This window comes from Salvelinus alpinus, chromosome 30 (assembly GCF_045679555.1).
Source record: "Salvelinus alpinus chromosome 30, SLU_Salpinus.1, whole genome shotgun sequence".
Taxonomy (NCBI): Eukaryota; Metazoa; Chordata; class Actinopteri; order Salmoniformes; family Salmonidae; genus Salvelinus; species Salvelinus alpinus.
In genome coordinates, this window is record NC_092115.1 from 39,777,586 (window position 1) to 39,803,708 (window position 26,123).

A 26,123-nucleotide genomic window follows, 5' to 3' on the forward strand; every position below is an offset into this window, starting at 1 on the left:
GCGACATTAAAAAAATGTCAAAGCTACCGTGCAAATCTAATATAACGTAGGTACACGTAACATTTTGCGCTACACGTGCAACACAGCATTCCTAACCTAGCACACAATGTCTGCTGTGTGGATTAAGCAGTCATTTGAAAGATTAAGACAATTTCAGCGAGACAGCTCAAAGGCGAAATCCTTTTTAAAAGCCAAGATGATGGAATTCATTGCCCTTGACAATCAACCGTTCTGTCGCGGGTGGTGTTGGTTTTCGCCGACTGGTCGAGCACCGGTACACACTACCAAGTGCGCTATTTTTCAGATGTTGCCCTACCGGAGTTACACAATAATAGCGTAACTTCTATTAGCTTCACGACATACATACTATGGAACACCGTTTGGGTCTTTGCGTGTCAAAAAATATACAGTAGCACTGTCAAAGCTGTACAAAAAAGTCTGTAAACACCGACCACGAACGATGTGTTTGCAATACCGCGTTGGTAATAAAGAATTTGTTCGACCACAACTTCTGGGGTAGCTAGCTTTAGCTTGGTACCTAGCTAGCACCAATACAACCAGCCTGAAAGCAATGACCAGTAGAAACTGCAGTCATTTTCATTATTCTTACCAATGATTTATGAATCCTTGTGAGTAAGTATTAGCTAGGTTGCCATTTGTTGTTCTCCGATTGCAATTGAACTTCAGTTCATGAAAGTAAATAGCTAGCCAGCTACTTAACCCTGTTGCCCTAAGCTAACGTTATAAGCAGCCAGCTAGCTTCATCTGGCTAGTGAGGCTCGACCGGACCTGGTTATGTGTTGTGAAGCTAGCCCTATACGGATTAGGCACAATAGTGGACTCTGCGGTTTGCAGTGGCGCAAATGAATACAAATAGTAGAATTATGCCATACTTTTATTTAAGGCTAACCGCCAAGTCCACTATTGTGGCTAATCCTTATTGTGGCTAGCTTCACATAGCTGGGTCCGACCACCATTAATCAAATAAGGACTTTTTTATAAATTATGGTTATTTTAGATGACATCTAGATTACGTCGTTTTGCATCCATGAGCTAGGTAGCTTTTTTTATGACCAGCACTGTAGGTGCGCCAGACAACTTTAACAGCATCATAGCATACGTACCGATGAATCGTTGACATATGAAATACGAGTGATAGTGTAATCAATGTGTAATAACTACGTTAAAAAAATGTATGAACGCGTTAAATTATGTGAAGTGCGGTCCTGATTGGTCAAATAGTGTTTCAGGCGTATCTTTTTTGACACGCAAAGACCCAAACGGCGTTCCATAGAAATCCTGGTTGAGAATAAAACGACTGAACAATGAAACAAAACAGCAAGTAAGTGAAATAAATAGCTTTTGATTGTTTTACTGGTAATGGGGACATGCGTACATGCCATCAAAATAACTTTTTGGTGTGTGTACCTTTTAAAAAATAATAATAATTAGGCAAGTCTGTTAAGAACACATTATTTACAATGACGGCCCGGACCACGCTGGGCCAATTGTGCACTGCCCTATGGGACTCCCAATCACGACCGGATGTGATGCAGCCTGGATTCGAATCAGGGACTGTAGTGACGTCTCTTGCACTAAGATGCAGTGCCTTAGACTGCTGTGTGTGTGTTTGTGTTAACTGTACTAGAATGCTTAAAAGGCCGCTAAAATTTTAAATATCGGTATCGGGGGTTTTTTGGCAAGGAAAGTATCATCCAAAAAGGTCATATCGGTGCATCACTAGTGCCAAGCTTGTAGCGTCATACCCAAGAAGACTCGATGCTGTAATCACTGCCAAAGGTGTTTCAACAAAGTACTGTAAAGAATCTGAATACTTATGTAAATGTGATATTTTAGTTTTTTGTATTTTGCACATCTCTAATCTGTTATCTTTGTCATTATGAGGTATTGTGTGTAGATTGAGTTTATCTTTTTAAGTCAATTTTAGTATAAGGCTGTAAAGTAACTGTGGAAAAAGTCAAGAGGTCTGAATACTTTCCGAAGGCACAGTAGCTGGCTAGCTTCTTTAAATTGATTTGATGCAGTCAAGACAGGCACTACCAGATGGGATGATAACCTATCTGTACGACTACTCTCTCCCATATCAAACTCACCATCCACTGCCCATTCCCCGCACTTCTGCAAGCAAGCAAAGCGGGACTTCTCCCAAGTCGCGCAGCAAGCCAGTTCCCAAGTTGTCATTTTTTTTTTTAAATCACGTATTTAGACTATCCAGGTATCCCAAAACATTTCATGAGTGAAGTTATTTAAAATGCCCATCCCTAGTCCTAACCTGACAACTCTCTCTCGCTTCCCCCTAACAGAAATCAGACCCGGTGGTGTCCTACAGGGAGACTGTGTCTGAGGAGTCTGAAGTGATGTGCCTGTCCAAGTCCCCCAACAAGCACAACCGTCTGTACATGCGGGCCAAACCATTCCCCGACGGCCTGGCCGAGGACATCGAGAAGGGCGACGTCAGCCCCCGGCAGGAGCTCAAGATCCGCGCCCGCTTCCTGGCTGACAAGTACGAGTGGGACGTGTCGGAGGCCCGTAAGATCTGGTGCTTTGGTCCCGACGGCACTGGGCCCAACCTGCTGATGGACGTGACCAAGGGAGTCCAGTACCTGAACGAGATCAAGGACAGCGTGGTGGCCGGCTTCCAGTGGGCCGTTAAGGAGGTGGGTTTACTTTTAGTTAGTTAAGCTTGACAACCAACTAAGGCACAGTCAATTTTCCTTGCTAAAGCTTATTGAAGCATTGCAGTTCAAATCTGCATTCATGACTTCCGTGCGTAAGTAGACTTGAATCTGCCGTTTAGGCCATGCTACAGGTACCAAGTTTTCTTAGTCTTTTCTCTATCCTGAGTTGTGAAGTGGTGTTCCTTCTTCCCTCCTACAGGGTGTGCTGTGTGAGGAGAACATGCGTGCGATCCGCTTTGACATCCACGATGTGACCCTGCACACAGACGCCATTCACCGCGGTGGCGGACAGATCATCCCTACCGCCCGCAGAGTGCTGTACGCCTGCCAGCTCACTGCACAGCCAAGACTCATGGAGCCTGTCTACCTGGTCGAGATCCAGGTGTGTGTGTGTGCATGCGGGTGGTGTGCGACTACTTTGACACTTGAACTCGACCACTGTCTTACATTGAATTGTATGCTAGGCTATTGGGGGCTATTTGGAATCAAGTGTGACATGACGGAGTCATGCGTTTCCTGTCTCTGCAGTGCCCAGAGCAGGTAGTGGGCGGGATCTACGGCGTGCTGAACAGGAAGCGAGGTCACGTGTTTGAGGAGTCCCAGGTGATTGGCACGCCCATGTTCATCGTCAAGGCCTACCTTCCTGTCAACGAGTCATTCGGTGAGTGAGAGTTAACTTTATCCAGGGCTTACCAGGGAAAATTTGAATTTCAGTGTACTTGCCGGAATTTAAATGGAACTGACCCCAACCCAGTGTAGAACATTTATTCTTATTTGATGGGTGATGTATAGAGATGACCCATTGCCTTGACACAACCTTCTGAACATTTCACTGTTTTAACTCTCAAGCTACCAACTTATTTTACATACAACAATTACCAACTGGGGTAATTTTGACCCCAAGAAACTATTGGAATCACAGCAACATAACTTTCTTATCAAAACATCCTTAAACATGTCATCAGAGTGAAGAAAAGGCCAAAATATTATTTTAGCATTTTGTTTTTGTATATTCTGTAAAACTTCTGTGTGGCTTCTTTTCCAAAGTACAATCCACATTAGTACTAAACTAAATTTAACATCTGAATATACTATCATTTAGTTTTCAGAATATGTATGTGGTAAAAATGACTGCCATTTAAAGGGACAGTACACCAACATTTTGAAATATACTTAATTTGATTTACAAAAAGTGATCCTGAGAAACAACAAATTGCATTATTGCTGTTAGTGAAACAACGTTAGCCGTACGGCTATGGCAGCATGCCCAAAATTGATATGCGTTAGTTAGTTACTTTACACCAAATGGTATAGCACCCAAAATATCCTAAGCTACACAAAGAATATTGGATATGAATTCTGGTATTTTATTTAACATTTACAGTATTGTTTTGGGAGAATGCACACCAATACAGCACTATTCTTTACATTCAGAGGGTAGCTGGTTTCTTTAGTTTTACCAAGTGTTCATACCACTGACAAACTTATGAGCTGTTTTGACTGCAACTTATTCATATATCTAAAGGTAATTCTAATTTTGAACACAGTCATACCTAGTTATAACCATAAGCGAGTACTAGGGATGCAATGACTCACGGATAGGCGTCGGTCCCCGATTCAAAGCATCGGTCGGCGGACCCAGTCAACTGTGACAGTCATTGATCTACAAGTCATTTTGCATGATGAACAACCCCACAGTATATTAGTTGCCTAGTTGTGCTATGTATTAATTGGCTATGTCATCGCTCATTTGTAAACAAATATTGATACATTACTTGCTCAAATCTGCAAAATTACAAGTTGATTAGTGGGCGACAGTGATTTCAGAACCAAAGTGGGTGGGGACAAAACATAGGCTATGTTGTCACCCCTAATCTGATAGTGGTAGATCCCTAGTTTCCCTTATGGCTCAGGTCAGGTGCCTACTTGGGGCAGGATTGTTATGTTGGGCCTCAAGTTTCCACTCTGATGCTATGTTTGTAGCCTAGTGGTTAGAGCGTTGGACTTGTAACCGAACGGTTGCAAGATCGAATCCCTGAGCTGACAAGGTAAAAATCTGTCGTTCTGCCCCTGAACAAGGCAGTTAACCTACTGTTCTTAGGCCGCCATTGAAAATAAGAATTTGTTCTTAACTGACTTGCCTAGTTAAAGGTTTAAAATACATTTGGGAGGTGGAAATTTACTAGTTATGGAGTGGTAAATACCAGTTGGATGTGATTTGAACTCGTTGAGAAACGCTGATTGGCTAATGGCCAACAAACTGTCAACCATAAACTAAAAGTACAGCTATCATGCTTGTAAACAAATCAGTTCAAAAACCACATTTAATAGATTGCTTTTTATAAATAATGTTTTGTTGCATTTTAACTGCCGAAAATGCTGTTGGAGGCCATTTCCTTAGTAGGTGACAGAGGTCACCATGTGGGAGAAGTGGGTGCTCAGGATGATAGACAAGTTTCCCACTAGTAATTACCAGTTGGACTTTTCCCAGTTGTATTTTGGTTACGAGCTCAACATAACACTGCCTCCTTCAGTGCCAGGTGCACACTTGTGACTCATAAAGGGAGCGTGTCTGTAGCGCAGTACATCTCCCAGTCTGTGATAATGTGATGGCCTACTGGTTGTATGAATTTGGGATCCATCATCCCACAACTGTCCCAGAGTCTGTTTTGGAATAGGCTATTTCATTCTTGACAAGCTGACCAATAGAATAGGTAGCCTACATGTTTCTACTATAGTAGATTGACATAGGCTACTGATTTTAGTTTGTGTCTTGTTGGCTGAGATAGAATAACTACACATTTACTAACGTGTTCAAAGTGCACATCAGAATTCGGTAAGCAGGACCGCACATTGCTACATCCTCGACTTGCATGTTCTGTTAATATCATCTTCACCCCCCCCCTCTCTCTCCTCCCCCAGGTTTCACAGCTGACCTGCGCTCCAACACGGGCGGCCAGGCCTTCCCCCAGTGTGTGTTTGACCACTGGCAGATCCTCCAGGGGGACCCCCAGGACCCTACCACCAAGACTGCCGTTGTGGTGGCAGAGACCAGGAAACGCAAGGGGCTCAAAGAGGGCATCCCCGCCTTAGACAACTACCTGGACAAATTGTAAATGCTAGTTCTGAATCCCAAATGGACCCCTAGACACTACAACCCCCTCTAGGCACTACAATTTAAGTTGTTGGCTAGGCGTAAGCAATATGGGGAAGATTTCACCTAGCCTATCAGAGGGTAATGTGGATCTATAAGTATATTGCTTATGGTATACCTATCCGACCCTTTTAGATCTACAGTGCCTAAAGGAATGGACTAGGGTTTGGTTTGGAATTTAGTGGATGTCTGACCATTCCTCCCCCCATTCCTTCTATTCCTCCACTGTACGAGTGAGGGATGGGACTGTACAGTGCGCAGTGGCGCTTGCCTAAATGGAAACCTGGTGAAACCAAACCAAGGATACAAATGTGTAAATCATAATAAAGATGAATAGAAATTGTACTTGGGGTGGACTTCTGTTCATATGCGGTTGAATTTTAATAAAAAATATTACTGGTCAGTTGATTTGACTTGTAGAACAGTGATTCTCAGATGGTGGATCAGGACAGCGAGAGATTAAGTTAAATGCTAGCATAAATTGTATAATTTTGAACGCATGATAAAGAAAGCAGCCCAAGACAGATTGTGTTGACAGCTTTGGTACTGTTTCGGGACCAAAAAGGATTAAAAGGGACAGCCCGCAGTTGCTACATCCATTTCTGTACCCATATTCTTCAAGCTAAACTTATAAATGCCTCGTGAGCTTAGTTCAACTGCTGTACCCCATCAGAACCACAAGTTTGTTTACTCCCAATGGTTGTAAAAAGTTCATGTAAACAACCATGTTGAGGTTATATAGTTTAACTTTAGTTTTCGTATCCTGGATGGTCAGTCCTTGCATCCATAGCGGTCTATGAATGAGTGGTTACATTTCTTCAGCCCCATCCCTATGCTTTTTACTGAAACCAGCACAAAACGTCTTGTTTCTACTGCTGATTGAAGCTTTAACTAGGTTAAGGTCTGGATTCAATCAGTATCGTGTTAGAGCCGCACTAAAATGTTAATTTCAGATTGAGCCGCCATATGCAGCATTAACTGAACGCGGTCTCCGCGACCAAAAGAACATTGCCTTTAATTGTCAATCGCGTTATAAAGCACATCTTCAATGCTAGGTCTTAAATAGGGTCCGTGCTATGTGGGCTACCTTGGGACGTCCCTACCGCGTATTGTTGATGATTCGTTACTAGAGAAATGAGACCAAGTCAAGACGCTGGACAGGGTGGATCGGTATATAGTAAGACAGTTTATTCGGATGTAAAGATATCTGAGCAAAGCGTGCTGCACGGCCCCGTTCGTCTAGTTCTTAGGGAACTATCGGAAGAAGAGACCCGAAACATATTGCGCAGTTCAAGTTATACAGTAAATGACGTAGGTAGATTCTTGTAGTTCGTGCTCCTGACTGGTCGCTGTAAGTGGAGGCCCGTTCCCTCCACGCTGGTGCCCATGCCTCATTGGTTCCTGGCACTGTTCTTTGTTCCTGGAAACCCAGCCTAAAGCAAGGGTGTGTGTGTGCGTGCTTGTATAATGGCATGCCTCCCTTATCAGTGGTAATAAAAGGTCTGAGTCAGCCATCCTCCCCTGCGTGGGGGAGTGAGGTTTGTATCTGTTACGGGCAGATGGTGTTTAAATGTGGGGGTGTAGCAAGATATTTGCAACAAAGTCTGCTGTAATAAGGAAGGCATTATAACAGTATTATAGCTATGTGTTAAGGTCAATGAAGACAGCATTTCTTACAGTATGAAATTTTAAAACGTTGAAAGGGTTAAATTGAGGGTATGGACGTCCTAAGGATTCCAGATATCACTAACCGATTTGAATGACGCTCTACCGCGCTAAAGTACAAAATGGCAGATATAGAAATAATGACAAGAGAAAGACTTCATTTGAATGGGGAGATTTATAGCCTCAGTCTGAGGTGTTACAATAGAACCTTCACGCATTCGAGTGTTTGAACTTGTAACGCGGCTGCATAGGATATGCAGTCTGGTGTGGATTCGTTGCATCTGATGAGTGTGCGATAGGTAACTTGCTGTCTAGACCTGGGCGCGCCATCCACGCATGTTGATTTTGTCCATCCACACCAGGACAAACTGGTTGAAATATCACAACGAACTCTGAACCAACTATATTCATTTGTTGCTAGCTAATTTGTCCTGGGATAAACATTGGGTTATTTTACCTGATATGTACAACGTCCTCTACTCCGACAATTAATCCACCGATTAATGGGCAGATTTAGTTCCAAATATTGTCTTCACGTGGCGGTTGGCAACCAACTAAGGTGCATTACCGCCACCGACTGGAGTGTGGACCTCAGTTCATCTTTCAATCACACACGTGGGTTTATGCTCTTAAAAACCAATGATGGGAGAGGCGGGACTTGCAGCGCATCACAAATGGAACAAAGTTATATTGAATACACCATACCCAAACCGGCTGCGCGCGTGCGCACGTTGCAATATTCAAAACAAACTCTAAACCAGTTATATTAATTTGGAACAAAGTTATATTGAATACACCATACCCAAACCGGCTGCGCGCATGCGCACGTTGCAATATTCAAAACAAACTCTAAACCAGTTATATTAATTTGGGGACAGGTCGAAAATTATTAAACATTTGTCAATTTAGCTAGGGATATAAACGTTTTATTTTACCTCAAATGCACAAGGTCCTCTACTTCGACAATTAATCCAAACATAAAACGGTCAACCGAATCGTTTCTAGTCATCTCTTCTCCTTCCAGGCTTTTTCTTCTTTGGACTTTATATTGCGATTGGCAACTAACTTGCATAAGTGTTACAACCACGTGGGTATCTGCTTCTATAAACCAATGAGATGGGAGAGGCAGGACGCAATCAGCTCACAAATAGAACTGACTTCTATTTTATCACTTGGCAACACAGAGTGAATAATTGAATAACATGTCTAAATGTATTTTGCGACACGAGTGGTGTAGTCAGTAAGTACATTTATTTTCCAATGCTCGCGGATGTCGGCTAGTGCGGATCTGATCGAATCTAGCCCTAGGTTAACGCAAAAATAATTTAATGGCTAGAGTTGTTACAAAGCCTTACCAAGCGCTGAACATCCTGTAGCCTTGTCTTCCACCTGATACAAACTGAATTAACATAGGAATAATTAAAGGGACAATCCCACAAACTAACATTTTAATCCATTGTGAATTCAAACTACATTAATGTTAAATGCCAGTATAATATACAACCCACAAACTTATTTTGTGAAAGGAAATAATTTTTCCAGCTGGACATTTCAAGACAAGGCTGTTAAAATGGATTTACACTAGCTCTTATTCATGTTTAAACAGGCAGAACAAACAAATCCAAAAGCTCTGATTTAGTGCTGAATATCCTGGGAGAAGACATTTCGATCTGATGGTTGAAATGCTGTCTTAATAAAATATTAGGTAGTGGAGGGCAGATATTTCCCCAAGTTTCGTTAAGTGTAACTCAGAGAGAGTACTCATCTTTATCTGTGCCATTATAGCCTCAATGGCGCTGCCCATGCTATCTCCCTTTTGAAGTAGTCAATATTACTCTTCACAATTGGCTGATCCCTCCTGATGATCCAGTTGGACATGACTCCAACATAGTCACCAGGAGGGATCAGCCAATGAAGTTGGAAGTCCAACCCAGTTGACTACATTAAAATTGTGGAAGCCCTCAATGGCACTGCCCATGTTAATACAGCTTTTTGGCCACTAGTCTATGGTGTAACTCCAGACTGTCACATGGCCCTGTGCTGTGACTCCCAATTGAAGCAGGGAGAGACTGGGTTCTTTCCATCACAACTCCAGTGTGGAATGGACAAAAAGGCCCAATCCCATTCCAGTCTCTTATTTCCTTCCGTGGTACAGATCTGAAGAGATAGGAAAAGTATAAGCTTGTGATTGCCCCCACCAGCCCTTCAATAGGCTGAGTAAACTTCCACACATTTATCCAGTCCATTCATATTTGTACTCCCTGAAGAGCTAGAGCAAAGGAATAGCGACTGGAGTAGTCTGAAGTATGGTGGGTCACTGATCAGAGCTGGAGCCTATTTGAACAAACCCTTCTGAGTGGTAGTGTAACAGTCTGTACATACATTAGAGCCCCTGGATACATCTCAATCTTTCGCATGCTTTAGGATACAGGCAGACAGAGGTTGGTACTTAAATGCATGTCAAGCTTTCCTCCTTTTCCCATGTAAATACTTCTGACAAGTTTAAGACTCTTCCACCAGTCCATTCTGGGGCTTAACCCCAGGACTCTGGAAGCACAGTCCTCCCTTTCTCTCCCTCAGCAGACAAGACGTATGTCATAGTAACAGTAAAAACAAGCCGACTCAGAATTAACTCCCCCTCAACATCAAACAGACTCCTCTCCACGTTCGGTAGGTAATGGAAGGGGGGAGTTGAGAGAAAGAAAAATACCATGTTTGAATAGTTGACAAATGCCTTCTCGCCCCCTCCCTCCGACAGGTCTGAGTGCGTGAAAGCAATGTTTCCCTGTACATTTAACAATCACCTACGATCAGAGATACTGTACATCACCAAGGAAGGTCCACAGGGTGAAGATAGGCATTTGATACATATTCAAACAGGGCCAGAGTCTCAGCAGTCCTGTGATCCCCGAGCCCCCTGAGGTCATAAGGTCAGAGGGGACTATGTGTAAAAGATGACCTCGGGGATCTGTCCGTCCTCTACCGAGGTGCCGTTGTTGTTGCCCGCGGCGTAGCAGAAGGTGAAGCAGGTCTTGGTGCCGGTTGAGGACGACTCGTGGGTCACCTTACGCATGCCCTTGGTCCCGTAGTGAGAGTCAGGACCCTGAGAGAGAAAGGGAGGGTGTGGGAAATGAGAAAGAGGGGAACGAGGGATGGATGGAGATAGGAAGAGGAGAGATTGAAGGAAGAGGGAATAAAGAGAGGGATAACGAGAGCATCACTATGGTTACTCACATAGCCAGAACAGGACCACAGCTATCCAGTGAGGAAATAACATAATCAAAACCTAAACAAACATGTACAGTAAAGCCTGTACCTTGAGTGTGGCGCAGGCTGTGTAGTTGACGTTGGGCAGGATCTCCACCGGCTCCTTGAACATGACTCTGAAGGTGTTGGACGAGCCGTCGCAGCTGAAGCCTGTGTCGTTCTGACCCAGCACTGTGTTACTGTCTGTATGAATGATCTGGGACGAGAGAGGAACACATTATAGAAACATCATGAGTTCCAAATGGCACCCAATTCTCTTTATTGTGCACTAATATGGGCCCTGGTCAAAAGCAGTGCATTATAAAGAGATCAGGTTGCCATTTGGGACACAGATGTCACACATTCTGCCCCGACACACAGTTGATATACATGTATACACAGGAACATATATATACTGTCATCAATGATTTAGGAGAGACAAATATCTGAGAGGGAAGGGAGTCTATTCGTTCCAATGTATTTTGTCTATACAAATTAAAATGTGATTGACTGATTTGGTTAGTTGAGGTGGAAATTACCTGGATGTTGACTTGGTAGTCTGTGGGGCCGTGTATGGAGCCGTAGAGGCCAAAGCCCACCACGAAGATCCTCCTGTTCACTGAAAATCTGGGAGAGGAGGATAGGATGGATAAATGATGTCCAGAAGCAATATTTTTCTATTTGAAATTAGTATCTTTGTGTGTGTGTCATTGTTAATTTGGGTCTGTGTGTTCTCACCGTATGCGGTCACTGGTTCCGCTGTAGCCCCAGCGGCTCTCCACCTGTCCGAAGCGTGTGATGCTGCACTCCTTCCCCCGGAGGCAACAGCGAGGCCGGTCGATGAACTCTACGTGGGGCTTTGGGTTCACTGTGAAGTGAAGGAACAGACTCACCACCTCCCTGTCTGTCAGGATACTAGACTGGGCCGGCCCTGGTTGGAGACACACAGCGGGGAAAGGAGAACACGTCAGCGTGAGTGTGTGTTCGTGTGAGAGAGATAGTAAGAAAGAGACATAACCCCTGCAGGAGATGGTAAAGGTTCTGTATTCTAATAGTGCAAAAATTACTAAGTGTGTGTGTTACCTGCAGCGAACTCCTCAATAGTCATGAGTGGGAAGCGGATCAGGGCGAGGGCCTTGCCCAGGACCCTGCGTTTGTTCTCTGGAGTGGGCTGTAGCTGCTGTCGGTGGGCCTCTGCCTCTGCCCAGCGCACCGCCGCCACAAAAAGACGCACCTCCCTCACCCCCAGAGTGTCCCTCTCCAGCACAGCCACCAATGTATCTGAAAGAGGAGGTAGAAAGATGGAGAGAGTGAACAAGATGGACAAAGAGGGAACGAGAGAAGAGGATAAGAAGACAGAGGGGGAGAAGAGAAGCAAAGAAGGGATGACAAAGATAGAAGGGGAGAGAGTGAAATGGAGGAAAAGAGAAGTCGTCATGATACACAGAAACATTGCCTTTCAATATGAAGAGTGAACTACAAAATCTAGAGTGAACTACAATACCCAGATCTATGTCCGTGAAGCCCTCAGCGGCGAGTGCATCTCCAGTGTTCTTATCGATGTTCTCTAGACACAGGCTGGCAAGCTGGGGCTCATCGAACAGTCGAGCCTGAAACACACGCGGTTGTACATTGATCAGAGACACACAGTCAACAGTAGTTTACTTATATGAACTGACCAATAATCTATGCGAATGCTGCTTTGGGACTGACGGGTGCTATTGTTTTGAGACAAATAGACAGATTGTAGTGGAGCTGTTTTGATGCTGGGTCAAGCCACACAATCAGACACTGGTGAGTGACTTGTTTAGACACTGCATCCCAGTCAGACATTACAGTAGTAGCTGACCTGAGTGAGCAGCATGAAGGCATTGTCTGCCCGCAGGTTCTTCTTGAGGAACTCCACACAGTGGGCCTCCAAGGCTGGCACTGCATACTTCTTAGCCGTGTACAGAGTGGTCATCACCGTCTCAGGTCCTATCTGAACCTCATCAGAGTACAGGAACCTGGAGGGGGACAAGATTCGTTGACTTATAGCAGGGGACCTATACACTCAATGGACTAACAGTCTGAGCGGCACAAACGACCTGGGTTCAATACCAGGCCAGTGTAAGGCTATATTCTGCATACTATATAATGCCAATACCACTTTTTGTGTAAAATACTTAGGATGCGAGTGTATTTTGCCTATTATGATAGGATCATTTCTAAACTAGAAGCCATTTCTTACTTCAGTAATGCCAGAAAGGCTGCAGGTTCGACATCTGGTAGTTCGATTTCCGTTGAGGTGGTCGCCATACCCCCGTTGAACATGGCATCGAAGACTGCGCTGCCCACAGCAAGAACGAATCTAACCAAAGCGAAAAGATAAAACAATGCCTTTCACCACTATACACCAATGTCGCTTGGATTAACACACACAAGACGAATTTCTGAACGTTCCACTAACCATACTTTGCTGACAAACTATATAGTTATAAAGGGAAAGACACGTTCGCTCTTACCGGTGTGCGGGTATTCGCTGCACTCCCATACCTTTCCCCACCAGAAAATGGACGTCACTCAGAACCTCGTTATTGAACAGGAAAGCAAACCGTTCCTTAACAGTACTTTTCGTCGCCTGCCAATTGTACACGGGTTCCCGGTAAACCAAAACAGCAGCGGCCGCTGGTGCTGACAATAACGAGGAATGGGTCGTTGGTACACTCGCAGCCGATGCATTCGACGTCATGTTCGTAGCGGAGGACTCCATCGCTCTTGCCGAGGCGCTTTGAGCTAGCGCTTGCTGAATCGCGTTATGTGCAGTCGGTGGAGTTCCAGCAACAACACCGGCGCTTTCACCTCCGCCAGGCCCCGACTGCGGGTTGGGGCGCCTTGCAGCCCCCTGAGCCCCTCCGGTCACACCAGCAGGCCCGCCGTTGGACATAGGCATTGAATAAGCACTGTTGCTGGGCTGACCATTTCCCAAAGGCCCTGGGCCGGATAAATTTAGGCAGGGAGGCCTGCCGCTGTTATCCCCAGCAGCCATCTTGAATCTGATAGATTGTGGGAGTTGCGTGACGTAGACATAAACAAAACGGTCATAACTCTTACCCAGTGGTGTAAAGTATAGTAAAAAAAAAAAACGTTACTATTTATATTTTTGACAACTTTTACTTCACTTATGTTACATTCCTAAAGGGAGTAATGATGTACTTTTTACTCTATACATTTTACTTGACACCCAAAAGTACTCGTTACATTTTGAATGCTTAGCAGGACAGGGAAATAGTCAAATTCACGCACTTATCAACAGAACATCTCTTGCCATCCATAATGCCTCTGATCTGACGGGCTCACTAAACACACATGCTTTGTTTGTAAATTAAGTCAATGTTGGAGTGTGCCCCTTGCTTTCCGTACATTTTTAAAACAAGAAAATGGTGCCATCTGGTTTGCTTAATATAAGGAATGAACATATATAAAGGGGTGAACAAAAAACTGACCCTAGATGAACCATTATCTGGCATTATCCACAACAGCATTCCTTCATTGACAGGTTTTGCCAATGTAGCCCCGCTGTGCCTGCCAGTAGCGAAGGCCGGGACAGAGCTATATACTGAGGAAGGAAGGATGGAGGGGATGTAATAATGTCATATTTGGTAGTTAAAATCCCAATGTCATACGGTACCGTCTTCATTAAATTACCTTGTTTAGGAAATTCAAAAATTCTCAGATTTGCAGACAGCTAATTTCGTTTTGGTAGTGGTACACTGAATAATTATAGTTAACGTTAGATGGCTAAACTTTGATCAGCATGGACATCCGAAAATGGCTGGGAACTGCCAAGACCAGAAAAACGGAGGACCACCATGTCGAGACTGATGCCGAGCTCACCGAGAAGCCTGCTAGCATGACAACTGAGGTTGAAAAGCCTAGCAAATGCAACTAGACCAAGACGAGCCATGGTTAGCACCAGCAGCACGAGTGTAACATAACAACAAGCACCTCCGTTACCCCAGCCACTAGCACCTGACGAGGAGCCAGCACAGGTTTGTCTTGACCCGAGACCAGAAAGTTCATAATTGACTTGCAGCCTGTAAGTTTAAATAGTGGATAGGCATAGGGAGATTGATGGGGAAATTATATGATGGCATTTTATAAACCTTGAATGAAAGGAACAGCATTCCAAAATATACACACACCCAAGACATTAGGTACGTTTCCATCCAATTTGCGACAGATTTTCATGCAAATATTCTCAAATCTGCATAAAACAATATGCGCATTTTCGCACCAGAGATGTTTAGAGAAAACTTACTTTTTGCGCATAAAAGGCTGTGTGTGATGACGTAGTGCATATAAAAACTACTTTTGCCGTTACCATGTACTGAAAAAATATTTCATGGGACTCCATCGCATTTTCAGCTCTACTGATGGTTTTGTCACTAACTGTTTTGGCACATGCGCTCTAGCCAACAGCTCGCACATACAGTGGGGTTTGGCTATCTACATTATGCAATTATTATGGATAAGAGTGATATTTCTATTTGTCAAACGGCAGCCAAGCATCGATCATCATGTCACCAGAATAAGACCCTCAGTATTTATTGGAAAAGAGTATCAAACTCACCATCCTGTGAAGTTCATCATCATTTATTTAATCTGTAGCCTAATAAACTGCATGCTTTCCCGAGTCCTAGAGGGAGGACAACACAACACATCATCGCGTGACTCCAAGTTTACTTTGACATGATAGTTACTATATCAATATTTGCGCATTAAGGAGTTTCCACCGCAATTTCTCGCGTAACTAATTACATTTGTGTTGCATAATTCATTTAAACAAATTGTCTGTAGGGATTTATAAAATTGTACCGCCATTTCATGTTTCCATCAACCTGATCGTGACTTTTTTCATGCGTCAGGTAATTCATCTGCATGAAATGGTTGGATGGGAACGTGGTTAGTGTAAATGAACCAGTGGTGGAAAAGTGCCCAACTGTCATACTTAAGTAAAAGTAAAGATTCCTTCATGGAAAATGACTCAAGTAAAAGTGAAAGTCACCTAGTAAAATTCTACTTGAGTAAAAGTCAAAAAAAGTATTTGGTTACTTAAGTATCAAAAGTAAATGTAATTGCTAAAGTATAGTTAAGTATCAAAAGTAAAAGTATAAATAATTTCACATTTCTTAACAAACAGCACGATTTTAAAAAACATTTACGGATAGCCAGGGGCACACACCAACACTCAGACATAATTTACAAACAAAGCATTTGTGTTTAGTGAGTCCGCCAGATTAGATGCAGTAGGGATGACCAGGGATTTTTTCTTTAAATGTGTGAATTAGACCATTTTCCTGTCCTGCTAAGCATTCAAAATGTAACTAGTACTTTTGGGTGTCAGGGAAAATGTATGGAGTAGAAAGTACATTATTTTCTTTATGAATGTAGTGGAGTAAAAGTTGTCAAAAATATAAATAGTAAAGTAAACTACTTCGCCAAGATGGCGTAGCAGTCGGACGTGTGTTTGTCTTGTCCAGTCTTGTCCCAAGTAAATAGTCGTTTTCGTCTGGGTTTTTTTCATATTTATTTTTAATGTCACTTTTCACCTACGATCTAAATATACTTTCCTGCAAAATGCCTCACCCAATGTGGTACGGATCTGCTATTTCTATACGTTATAACTGGAACCTCCAACAGAAGCTACCCAGCTAACTAGCTACTAGCTAGTAGTTACTGTTAGCCACGGCTAGCGGTCTTCACCTTTAGCTTGGTCAATACCTGCCAGTCTGCACAGTGCGATATCAACCCAGAGCATATCGGACTGCTTTTCTCCACCACGTCACCGGATTCCTGCCGCAAGCTCTGGGCCATTACACCGGATCATCGCAGCTAGCTAGCTGCTACTGCTGGCTAACGCCTCTGTCCCGAAGCAAGCACAAGTTAGCATTGAGCTAGCCTCGAGCTAGGCCCATCTCGCGGCTAGCCGAAGAGGTATACCCGCTAATTCGCGGGGCTACAATACCTCTTTTGCCAATTGGCCTGGACCCTTTATTACCGACACGGAGCCCCGCCGATCCATCACGACTGGTCTGCCGACGTAATCGTCTGATGTGGTTTCAACAGGTTTCATCTGCTAGCTCCGGCCCGATAGCTTTCCCGAACGCCGTACCTCCCGCTCGCCTAGCATAGTAGCGACTACCGAACGGCTCCCTGACACACCTATTGCTGCTAATTGGACGCTATATGATCACTTGGCTACACATGCCTGTCAATATGCCTTGTCTTCTGCTGTTTCGGTTAGTTATTACTGTTTTATTTCACTGTAGAGCCCCTAGTCCAGCTCAACATGCCTTAGATAGCTCTTTTGTCACACACTCCACACATGGTGAGACCTCACCTGACTTAACTGGTGTCTCCAGAGATGCAAGCTCTCTCATCGTCACTCAATGCCTAGGTTTACCCCCACTGTACTCAAATCCTACCATACCCTTGTCTGTACATTATGCCCTGAATCTATTCTACCACGCCCAGAAATCTGCTCCTTCTATTCTCTGTTCCCAACGCACTAGACGACCAGTTCTTATAGCCTTCAGCCGTACCCTTATCCTACTCCTCCTCTGTTCCTCTGGTGATGTAGAGGTTAACCCAGGCCCTGTAGCCCCCAGCCTGACAGCTATTCCCCAGGCTCTCTCATTTGTTAACTTCTGTAACTGTAAAAGCCTTGGTTTCATGCATGTTAACATCAGAAGCCTCCTCCCTAAATTTGAGTTTATTCACTGCTTTAGCACACTCCACCAACACTGATGTCCTAGCCGTGTCTGAATCCTGGCTTAGGAAGGCCACCAAAAATTCTGAAATTTCCATCCCCAACTACAACATTTTCTGTCAAGATAGAACTGCCAAAGGGGGCGTAGTTAGCCTGCAGAGTTCTGTCATACTATCCAGGTCTGTGCCCAAACAGTTCGAACTTCTACTTTTAAATATCCACCTTTCCAGAAATAAGTCTCTCACTGTTGCCACTTGTTATAGACCCCCCTCAGCCCCCAGCTGTGCCCTGGACACCATATGGGAATGGATTGCCCCCCATTCATCTTCAGAGTTCGTACTGTTAGGTGACCTGGGATATGCTTAGCACCCCGGCCGTCCTACAATCTAAGATAGATGCCTTCAATCTCACACAAATTATCAAGGAACCTACCAGGAACAGCCCTAAATCCGCAAATATGGGCACCCTCATAGATATCATCCTGACCAACTTGCCCTCTAAATACACCTCTGCTGTCTTCAACCAGGATCTCAGCGATCACTGCCTCATTGCCTGCGTCCGTAATGGGCCCACGGTCAAACGACCACTGTCAAACGCTCCCTAAAACACTTCAGCGAGCAGGCCTTTCTAATCAACCTGGCCCAGGTATCCTGGAAGGATAATGACCTCATCCCGTTAGTAGAGGATGCCTGGTTGTTCTTTAAAAGTGCTTTCCTCACCATCTTAAATAAGCATGCCCCATTCAAAAAATGGAGAACTAAGAACAGATATAGCCCTTGGTTCACTCCAGACTTGACTGCCCTTGACCAGCACAAAAACATCCTGTGGCGTACTGCATTAGCATCGAATAGCCCCCGTGATATGCAGCTTTTCAGGGAAGTCAGGAACCAGTATACACAGTCATAGGAAAGCTAAGGCTAGCTTTTTCAAACAGACAGAAATGTGCATCCTGTAGCACTTATTCCAAAAAGTTTTGGGACACCATAAAGTCCATGGAGAATACGAGCACCTGCCCACTGCACTGAGGCTAGGAAACACTGTCACCACCAATAAATATACGATAATCGAGAATTTCAATAAGCATTTTTCTACGGCTACCCCTACCCCGGCCAACAGCTCTGCACCCCCCCCAGCAACTTTCCCAAGCCCCCCCGCTTCTCCTTTACTCCCAAATCCAGATAGCTGATGTTCTGAAAGAGCTGAAAAACCTGGATCAGTACAAATCAGCTGGGCTAGTTAATCTGGACCCTCTCTTTCTAAAATTATCTGCTGAAATTGTTGCAACCCCTAGCATGTTCAACCTCTCTTTCATATCGTCTGAGATCCCTAAAGATTGGAAAGCTGCCACGGTCATCCCCCTCTTCAAAGGGGGGAGACACTCTACACCCAAACTGTTATAGACCTATATCCATCCTGCCTTGCCTATCTAAAGTCTTCGAAAGCCAAGTTAACAAACAGATCACCGACCATTTCGAATCCCACCTTACCTTTTCCACTATGCAATCTGGTTTCCGAGCTGGGCATGGGTGCACCTCAGCCACGCTCAAGGTCCTAAACTATATCATAACAGCCATAGATAAAAGACTACTGTGCAGCCGTTTTCATCGACCTGGCAGTTCTATTTTTGTTTCATCATTCAGAGGACATTTCTCCAAAAAGTATGATCTTTGTCCCCATGTGCAGTTGCAAACCGTAGTCTGGCTTTTTTTATGGCGGTTTTGGAGCAGTGGCTTCTTCCTTGCTGGGCGGCCTTTCAGGTTATGTCGATATAGGACTCGTTTTACTGTGGATATAGATACTTTTGTACCTGTTTCCTCCAGCATCTTCACAAGCTCCTTTGCTGTTGTTCTGGGATTGATTTGCCCTTTTCGCACCAAAGTACGTTCATCTCTAGGAGACAGAACGTGTCTCCTTCCTGAGCGGTATGACGGTTGCGTAGTCCCATGGTGTTTATACTTGCATTCCATTGTTTGTACAGATGAAGGTGGTACCTTCAGGCATTTGGAAATTGCTCCCAAGGATTAACTAGACTTGTGGAGGTCTACAATTGTTTTTCTGAGGTCTTAGCTGATTTCTTTTGATTTTCCCATGATGTCAAGCAGAGAGGCACAGAGTTTGAAGGTAGGCCTTGAAATGCATCGACAGGTACACCTCCAATTGACTCAGATGATGTCAATTATCCTAACAGAAGCTTCAACAGCCATGACATAATTTTCTGGAATTTTCCAAGCTGTTTAAAGGCACAGTCAACTTAGTGTATGTAAACTTCTGACCCACTGGAATAGTGATACAGTGAATTATAAGTGAAATAATCTGTCTGCAAACAATTGTTGGAAAAAATGACTTGTGTCATGCACAAAGTAGATGTCATAACCGACTTGCCAAAACTATAGTCTGTTAACAAGACATTTGTGGAGTGGTTGAAAAACGAGTTTTAATGACTCCAACCTAAGTCTATGTAAACTTCCGACTTCAACTGTATATCCATCCTGCCCTGCCTTTCTAAAATCTTCGAAAGCCAAGTTAACAAACAGACCACCGACCATTTCGAATCCCACCGAACCTTCTCCACTATGCAATCTGGTTTCCGAGCTGGTCATGGGTGCACCTCATCCACGCTCAAGGTCCTAAACGATATCATAACCGCCATCGATAAAAGACAGTACTGTGCAGCCGTCTTCATCGACCTGGCCAAGGCTTTCGACTCGGTCAATCACCACATTCTTATCGGCAGACTCAATAGCCTTGGTTTCTCAAATGACTGCCTCGCCTGGTTCACAAACTACTTCTCAGATAGAGTTCAGTGTGTCAAATCGGAGGGCCTGTTTTCCAGACCTCTGACAGTCTCTATGGGGATGCCACAGGGTTCAGTTCTTGGGCCGACTCTTTTCTCTTTATATATCAATGATGTCGCTCTTGCTGCTGGTGATTCTCTGATCCACCTCTCCGCAGACGACACCATTCTGTATACATCTGGCCCTTCTTTGGACACTGTGTTAACAAACCTCCAAACGAGCTTCAATGCCATACAACACTCCTTCCGTGGCCTCCAACTGCTTTTAAATACTAGTAAAACTAAATGCATGCTCTTCAACTGATTGCTGCCTGCACCCACATACCCGACTAGCATCACTACTCTTGACGGTTCTGACTTAGAATATGTGGAGAACTACAAATACCTAGGTGTCTGGTTAGACTGTAAACTCTCCTTCCAGACTCACATTAAGCATCTCCAATCCAAAATTTAATCTAGAATTGGCTTCCTATTTCACAACAAAGCATCATTCACTCATGCTGCCAAACATACACTCGTAAAACTGACTATCCTATCGAACCTTGACTTCGGCGATGTCATTTACAAAATAGCCTCTAACACTCTACTCAGCAAACTGGATGCAGTCTATCACAGTGTCATCCGTTTTGTCACCAAAGCCCCATATACTACCCACCACTGCGACCTGTATGCTCTCCTTGGCTGTCCGTCGTTACATATTTGTCGCCAAATCCACTTGCTCCAGGTCATCTATAAGTCTTTGCTCGGTAAAGTCCCGCCTTATCTCAGCTCACTGGTCAGCATAGCAACACCCACCCGTAGCACGCGCTCCAGCAGGTATATTTCACTGGTCATCCCCAAAGCCAATACCTCTTTTGGCCGCCTCTCCTTCCACTTCTCTGCTGCCAATGACTGGAGCGAATTGCAAAAATCACTGAAGCTGGAAACTTATATCTCCCTCACTAACTTTAAGCATCAGCTGTCAGAGCAGCTTACCGATCACTGTACCTGAACACAGCCCATCTGTAAATAGCACACCCAACTACCTCATCCCCATATTGTTATTTATTTTTTGCTCTTTTGCACCCCAGTATCTCTACTTGCACATCATCATCTGCACATCTATCACTCCAGGGTTAATGCTAAATTGTAATTATTTTGCCACCATGGCCTATTTATTGCCTTACCTCCCTAATCTTACTACATTTGCACACATTGTACATAGATTTTTCTATTGTGTTATTGACTGTACGTTTGCTTATCCCATGTGTAACTCTGTGTTGTTGTTTTTGTCGCACTGCTTTGCTTTATCTTGGCCAGGTCGCAGTTGTAAATGAGAACTTGTTCTCAACTGGCCTACCTGGTTAAATAAAGTGAAGGGAAAAAATGGTTGAGTACCTGCACCAGGTGGAGGTGACCAGACCCTACCCATTTGTGTTGGTTCTTCGGGACTGCTCATGGATGTTTACAGTCATTAGAAGACCGGCATTGGAGCAAGGTAGACTGCTTGGGTCACAGGATGTGTGCTTCAAGTCTTATTATGTGTTTGATATCAACTTTCCCACTTTGCCCCAGCATGGGAATTCCTATAGACCACGGTGTATCAGCTGCCAGATACAGTATCTCCTGCAGTAAGACTGTTGCGAGCATGTCTTTTTTCCACTGAACATAGTGGATAAGTATCTGCTCTTGTATGTAGTGTGAGAAGGGACCGGAGGAAGCAAGTGTTCCTGTGAATTAAAAGATCAATGGATGGATGAGCCACGAGGTTCTCATTCCATTGCTAATATGCTCTTAAGGCACTATTTATAGCTGTTAAATTGCATTTGTGCCTGTCTTTTGCCTACAGTACAGTATGTATCTCATTTGCCTTTAGTTTAACTACTGAAGTGTGTTCTGGTACATTTTCATTCTATTGCAACAATTTATTTTAAATACAAATGTTACATTTTGGGGATTGTGATTGAGTCATTAGTCCATGTCCTTAGTATAGTGACCTTCAAATGTAATATTTTACACTTGTTCTGTGTAACAATGTTTTAATTCGACACAAATGTAGACCAGTATTGTATGGCAAAACAGCATGGTGTGGGTGTGTGCTGTCACCTAAGATAGTCAAAGTGTGTCAGTGAATGTGAATATCTACCGATTACCTCTGCCTTAAGTGCTATTAACACAGATCTGTGTTAATACCACTTAAGACAGACAGTGTCACATGCACTGCTTTGTTTTTTCTCCAATTCCAAGTGTGTACATCAATTTCAACTGATGCTTTAGTCTGATGTTTGGACTGTTTGGTTCATGAAATAATATAAATAAATTCTAATAATCAATCCTATTTTATGAAATCTTATCTTGTGAAATAATACACACAGTATTTAGACAATAGGGCTTTGTTTCAAAGTGCTATTTAAAAAAATATATATTCTTGTACATTCTCTGACATGATGTACAGTGGGGCAAAAAAGTATTTCGTCAGCCACCAATTGTGCAAGTTCTCCCACTTACAAAGACGAGAGAGGCCTGTAATTTTCATCATAGGTACACTTCAACTATGACAGACAAAATGAGAAAAATAAATCCAGAAAATCACATTGTAAGATTTTTTATGAATTTATTTGCAAATTATGGTGGAAAATAAGTATTTGGTCACCTACAAACAAGCAAGATTTCTGGCTCTCACAGACCTGTAACTTCTTCTTTAAGAGGCTCCTCTGTCCTCCACTCGTTACCTGTATTAATGGCACCTGTTTGAACTTGTTATCAGTATAAAAGACACCTGTCCACAACCTCAAACAGTCACACTCCAAATTCCACTATGGCCAAGACCAAAGAGCTGTCAAAGGACACCAGAAACAAAATTGTAGACCTGCACCAGGCTGGGAAGACTGAATCTGCAATAGGTAAGCAGCTTGGTTTGAAGAAATCAACTGTGGGAGCAATTATTAGGAAATGGAAGACATACAAGACCACTGATAAACTCCCTCGATCTGGGGCTCCACGCAAGATCTCACCCCGTGGGGTCAAAATGATCACAAGAACGGTGAGCAAAAATCCCAGAACCACACTGTTATACTCACAGACATTATTTTAACAGTTTTGGAAACTTTAGAGTGTTTTCTATCCAACCAATTATATGCATATCCTAGCTTCTGGGCCTGAGTAGCAGGCAGTTTACTTTGGGCACGCTTTTCATCCGGAAGTGAAAATAGTGAAGTTTTAACCTAGCATTTTTTAAATGTAATTTAATGGTGGATCAGCTTTAATATTGCTGATTGTTGCTTCCATCAATGTAATTGTCTGCATCATTTCCAATCCCCCATATATACAGTTGAAGTCGGAAGTTTACATACACCTTAGCCAAATACATTTAACTCAGTTTTTCACAATTCCTGACATTTAATCCTAGTAAAAATGCACTCTCTTAGGTCAGTTAAGATCACCATTTTATTTTAAGAATGTGAAATGTCAGAATAATAGTAGAGAGGATTAGTTATTTCAGCTTTTATTTCTTTCATCACATTCTCAGTGGGTCAGAAGTTTACATATACTCAATTAGTATTTGGTAGCATTGCCTTTAAATTGTTTAACTTTGGTCAAAAGCTTCCCACAATAAGTTGGGGGAATTTTGGCCCATTCCTCCTGACAGAGCTGGTGTAACTGAGTCAGGTTTGTAGGCCTCCTTGCTTGCACACGCTTTTTCAGTTCTGCCCAAAAAAATTCTATGGGATTGAGGTCAGGGTTTTGAGATGGCCACTCCAATACCTTGACTTTGTTGTCCTTAAGCCATTTTGCCACAACTTTGGAAGTATTCTTGGGGTCGTTGTCCATTTGGAAGACCCATTTGCAATTAAGCTTTAACTTCCTGACTGATGTATTGAGATGTTGCTTCAATATATCCACATAATTTTCCTCTCTCATGAAGCCATCTATTTTGTGAAGTGCACCAGTTCCTCCTGCAGCAAAGGTCCCCCACAACATGATGCTGCCACCCCGTGCTTCACGGTTGGGATGGTGTTCTTTGGCTTGCAAGCCTCTCCCTTTTTCCTCCAAACATAACGATGGTCATTATGGCCAAACAGTTCTATTTTTGTTTCATCAGACCAGAGGACATTTCTCAAAAAAGTATGATCTTTGTCCCCATGTGCAGTTGCAAACCGTAGTCTGGCTTTTTTATGGTAGTTTTGGAGCAGTGGCTTTGTCCTTGCTGAGTGGCTTTTCAGGTTATGTCGATATATGACTCGTTTTACTGTGGATATAGATACTTTTATACCTGTTTCCTCCAGCATCTTCACAAGGTCCTTTGCTGTTGTTCTGGGATTGATTTGCACTTTTCGCACCAAAGTACGTTCATCCCTAGGAGACAGAACGCCTCTCCTTCCTGAGAGGTATGACGGCTGCCTGGTCCCATGGTGTTTATACTTGTGTACTATTGTTTGTACAGATGAACGTGGTGCCTTCAGGTGTTTGGAAATTGCTCCCAAGGATGAACCAGACTTGCGGAGGTCTACACATTTTTTCCTGAAGTCTTGGCTGATTTCTTTTGATTTTCCCAAGATGTCAAGCAAAGAGGCACTGCGTTTGAAGGTAGGCCTTGAAATACATCCACAGGTACACCTCCAATTGACTCAGATGATGTCAATTAGCCTATCAGAAGCTTCTAAAGCCATGACATAATTTTCTGGAATTTTCCAAGCTGTTTAAAGGCACAGTCAACTTAGTGTATGCAAACTTCTGACCCACTGGAATAGTGATACAGTGATTTATAAGTGAAATAATCTGTCTGTAAACAATTGTTCTAAAAATTACTTGTGTCATGCATAAAGTAGATGTCCTTACCGACTTGCCAAAACTATAGTTTGTTAACAAGAAATTTGTGGAGTGGTTGAAAAATGAGTTTTAATGACTCTAACCTAAGTGTATGTAAACTTCCTACTTCAACTGTTTATATATATATAGTAAATTTCTAAGTGACCCCACTTAGTAATTTCCTTGTTTTTGAAAGAAAAGCAAATTTTTTGTCCTTTAAAATAACATCCTTGATCAGAAATACAGTGTAGACATTGTTAATGTTGTAAATGACTATTGTAGCTGAAAACAGCAGATGTTTTATGGAATATCTACGTAAGCGAACAGAGGCCAATTATCAGCAACCGTCACTCCTGTTTTCCAACGGCACATTGTGTTAGCTAATCCAAGTTTATAATTTTAAAAGGCTAATTGATCATTAGAAAACCCTTTTGCAATTATGTTAGCACAGCTGAAAACTGTTGTGCTGATTAAAGAACCAATTAAACTGTCCTTCTTTAGACTAGTTGAGTATCTGGAGCATCAGCATTTGTGGGTTCGATTACAGGCTCAAAATGGCCAGAATCAAAGAACTTTCTTCTGAAACTTGTCAGTCTATTCTTGTTCTGATAATTTAAGGCTATTTCATGCGAGAAATTGCCTAGAAACTGAAGATCTCGTACAACGCTGTGTACAACTCTCTTCACAGAACAGCGCAAACTGGCTCTAACCAGAATAGAAAGAGGAGTGGGAGGCCCCGGTGCACAACCGAGCAAGAGGACAAGTACATTAGAGTGTCTAGCTTGAGAAACAGACGCCTCAAAAGTCCTCAACTGGCAGCTTCATTAAATAGTACCCGCAAATCACCAGTCTCAATGTCAACAGTGAAGAGGCGACTCCGGGATACTGGCCTTCTAGGCTGAGTTCCTCTGTCCAGTGTCTTTGTTCCTTTGCCCATCTTAATCTTTTATTTTTATTGGCCAGTCTGAGAGATGGCTTCTTTCCAACTCTGCCTAGAAGGCTAGCATCCCGGAGTTGCCTCTTCAC

General features: G+C 43.3%; 2 protein-coding genes across 3 annotated transcripts in view; one reads left to right on the forward strand and one right to left on the reverse strand.

Annotated features, from left to right (window-relative positions):
• The window catches only part of LOC139559832 (elongation factor 2b-like), a 33,861-nt gene extending 27,663 nt beyond the window's left edge, over positions 1-6,198 (forward strand). For both annotated transcript variants that reach the window (XM_071376204.1, XM_071376205.1), the window contains exons 11-14: positions 2,325-2,678; positions 2,899-3,081; positions 3,228-3,360; positions 5,622-6,198. In XM_071376204.1, the coding sequence (XP_071232305.1) occupies positions 2,325-2,678; positions 2,899-3,081; positions 3,228-3,360; positions 5,622-5,815 (864 nt within the window). In that variant the 3' untranslated portion in view covers positions 5,816-6,198. The remainder of the gene's footprint in view (positions 1-2,324; positions 2,679-2,898; positions 3,082-3,227; positions 3,361-5,621) is intronic.
• A 2,753-nt stretch (positions 6,199-8,951) lies between these two features.
• LOC139559835 (BTB/POZ domain-containing protein 2-like) lies at positions 8,952-13,822 on the reverse strand. Its single transcript, XM_071376206.1, has 9 exons — positions 13,269-13,822; positions 12,995-13,114; positions 12,614-12,770; positions 12,269-12,374; positions 11,848-12,045; positions 11,503-11,695; positions 11,304-11,391; positions 10,835-10,981; positions 8,952-10,621 (listed from the first exon to the last, which is right to left on the reverse strand). The coding sequence occupies exons 1-9, from the start codon at positions 13,790-13,792 to the stop codon at positions 10,460-10,462; spliced, it is 1,695 nt and encodes a 564-aa protein (XP_071232307.1). The 5' UTR covers positions 13,793-13,822; the 3' UTR covers positions 8,952-10,459.
• Between the last annotated feature and the right edge of the window lie 12,301 nt (positions 13,823-26,123).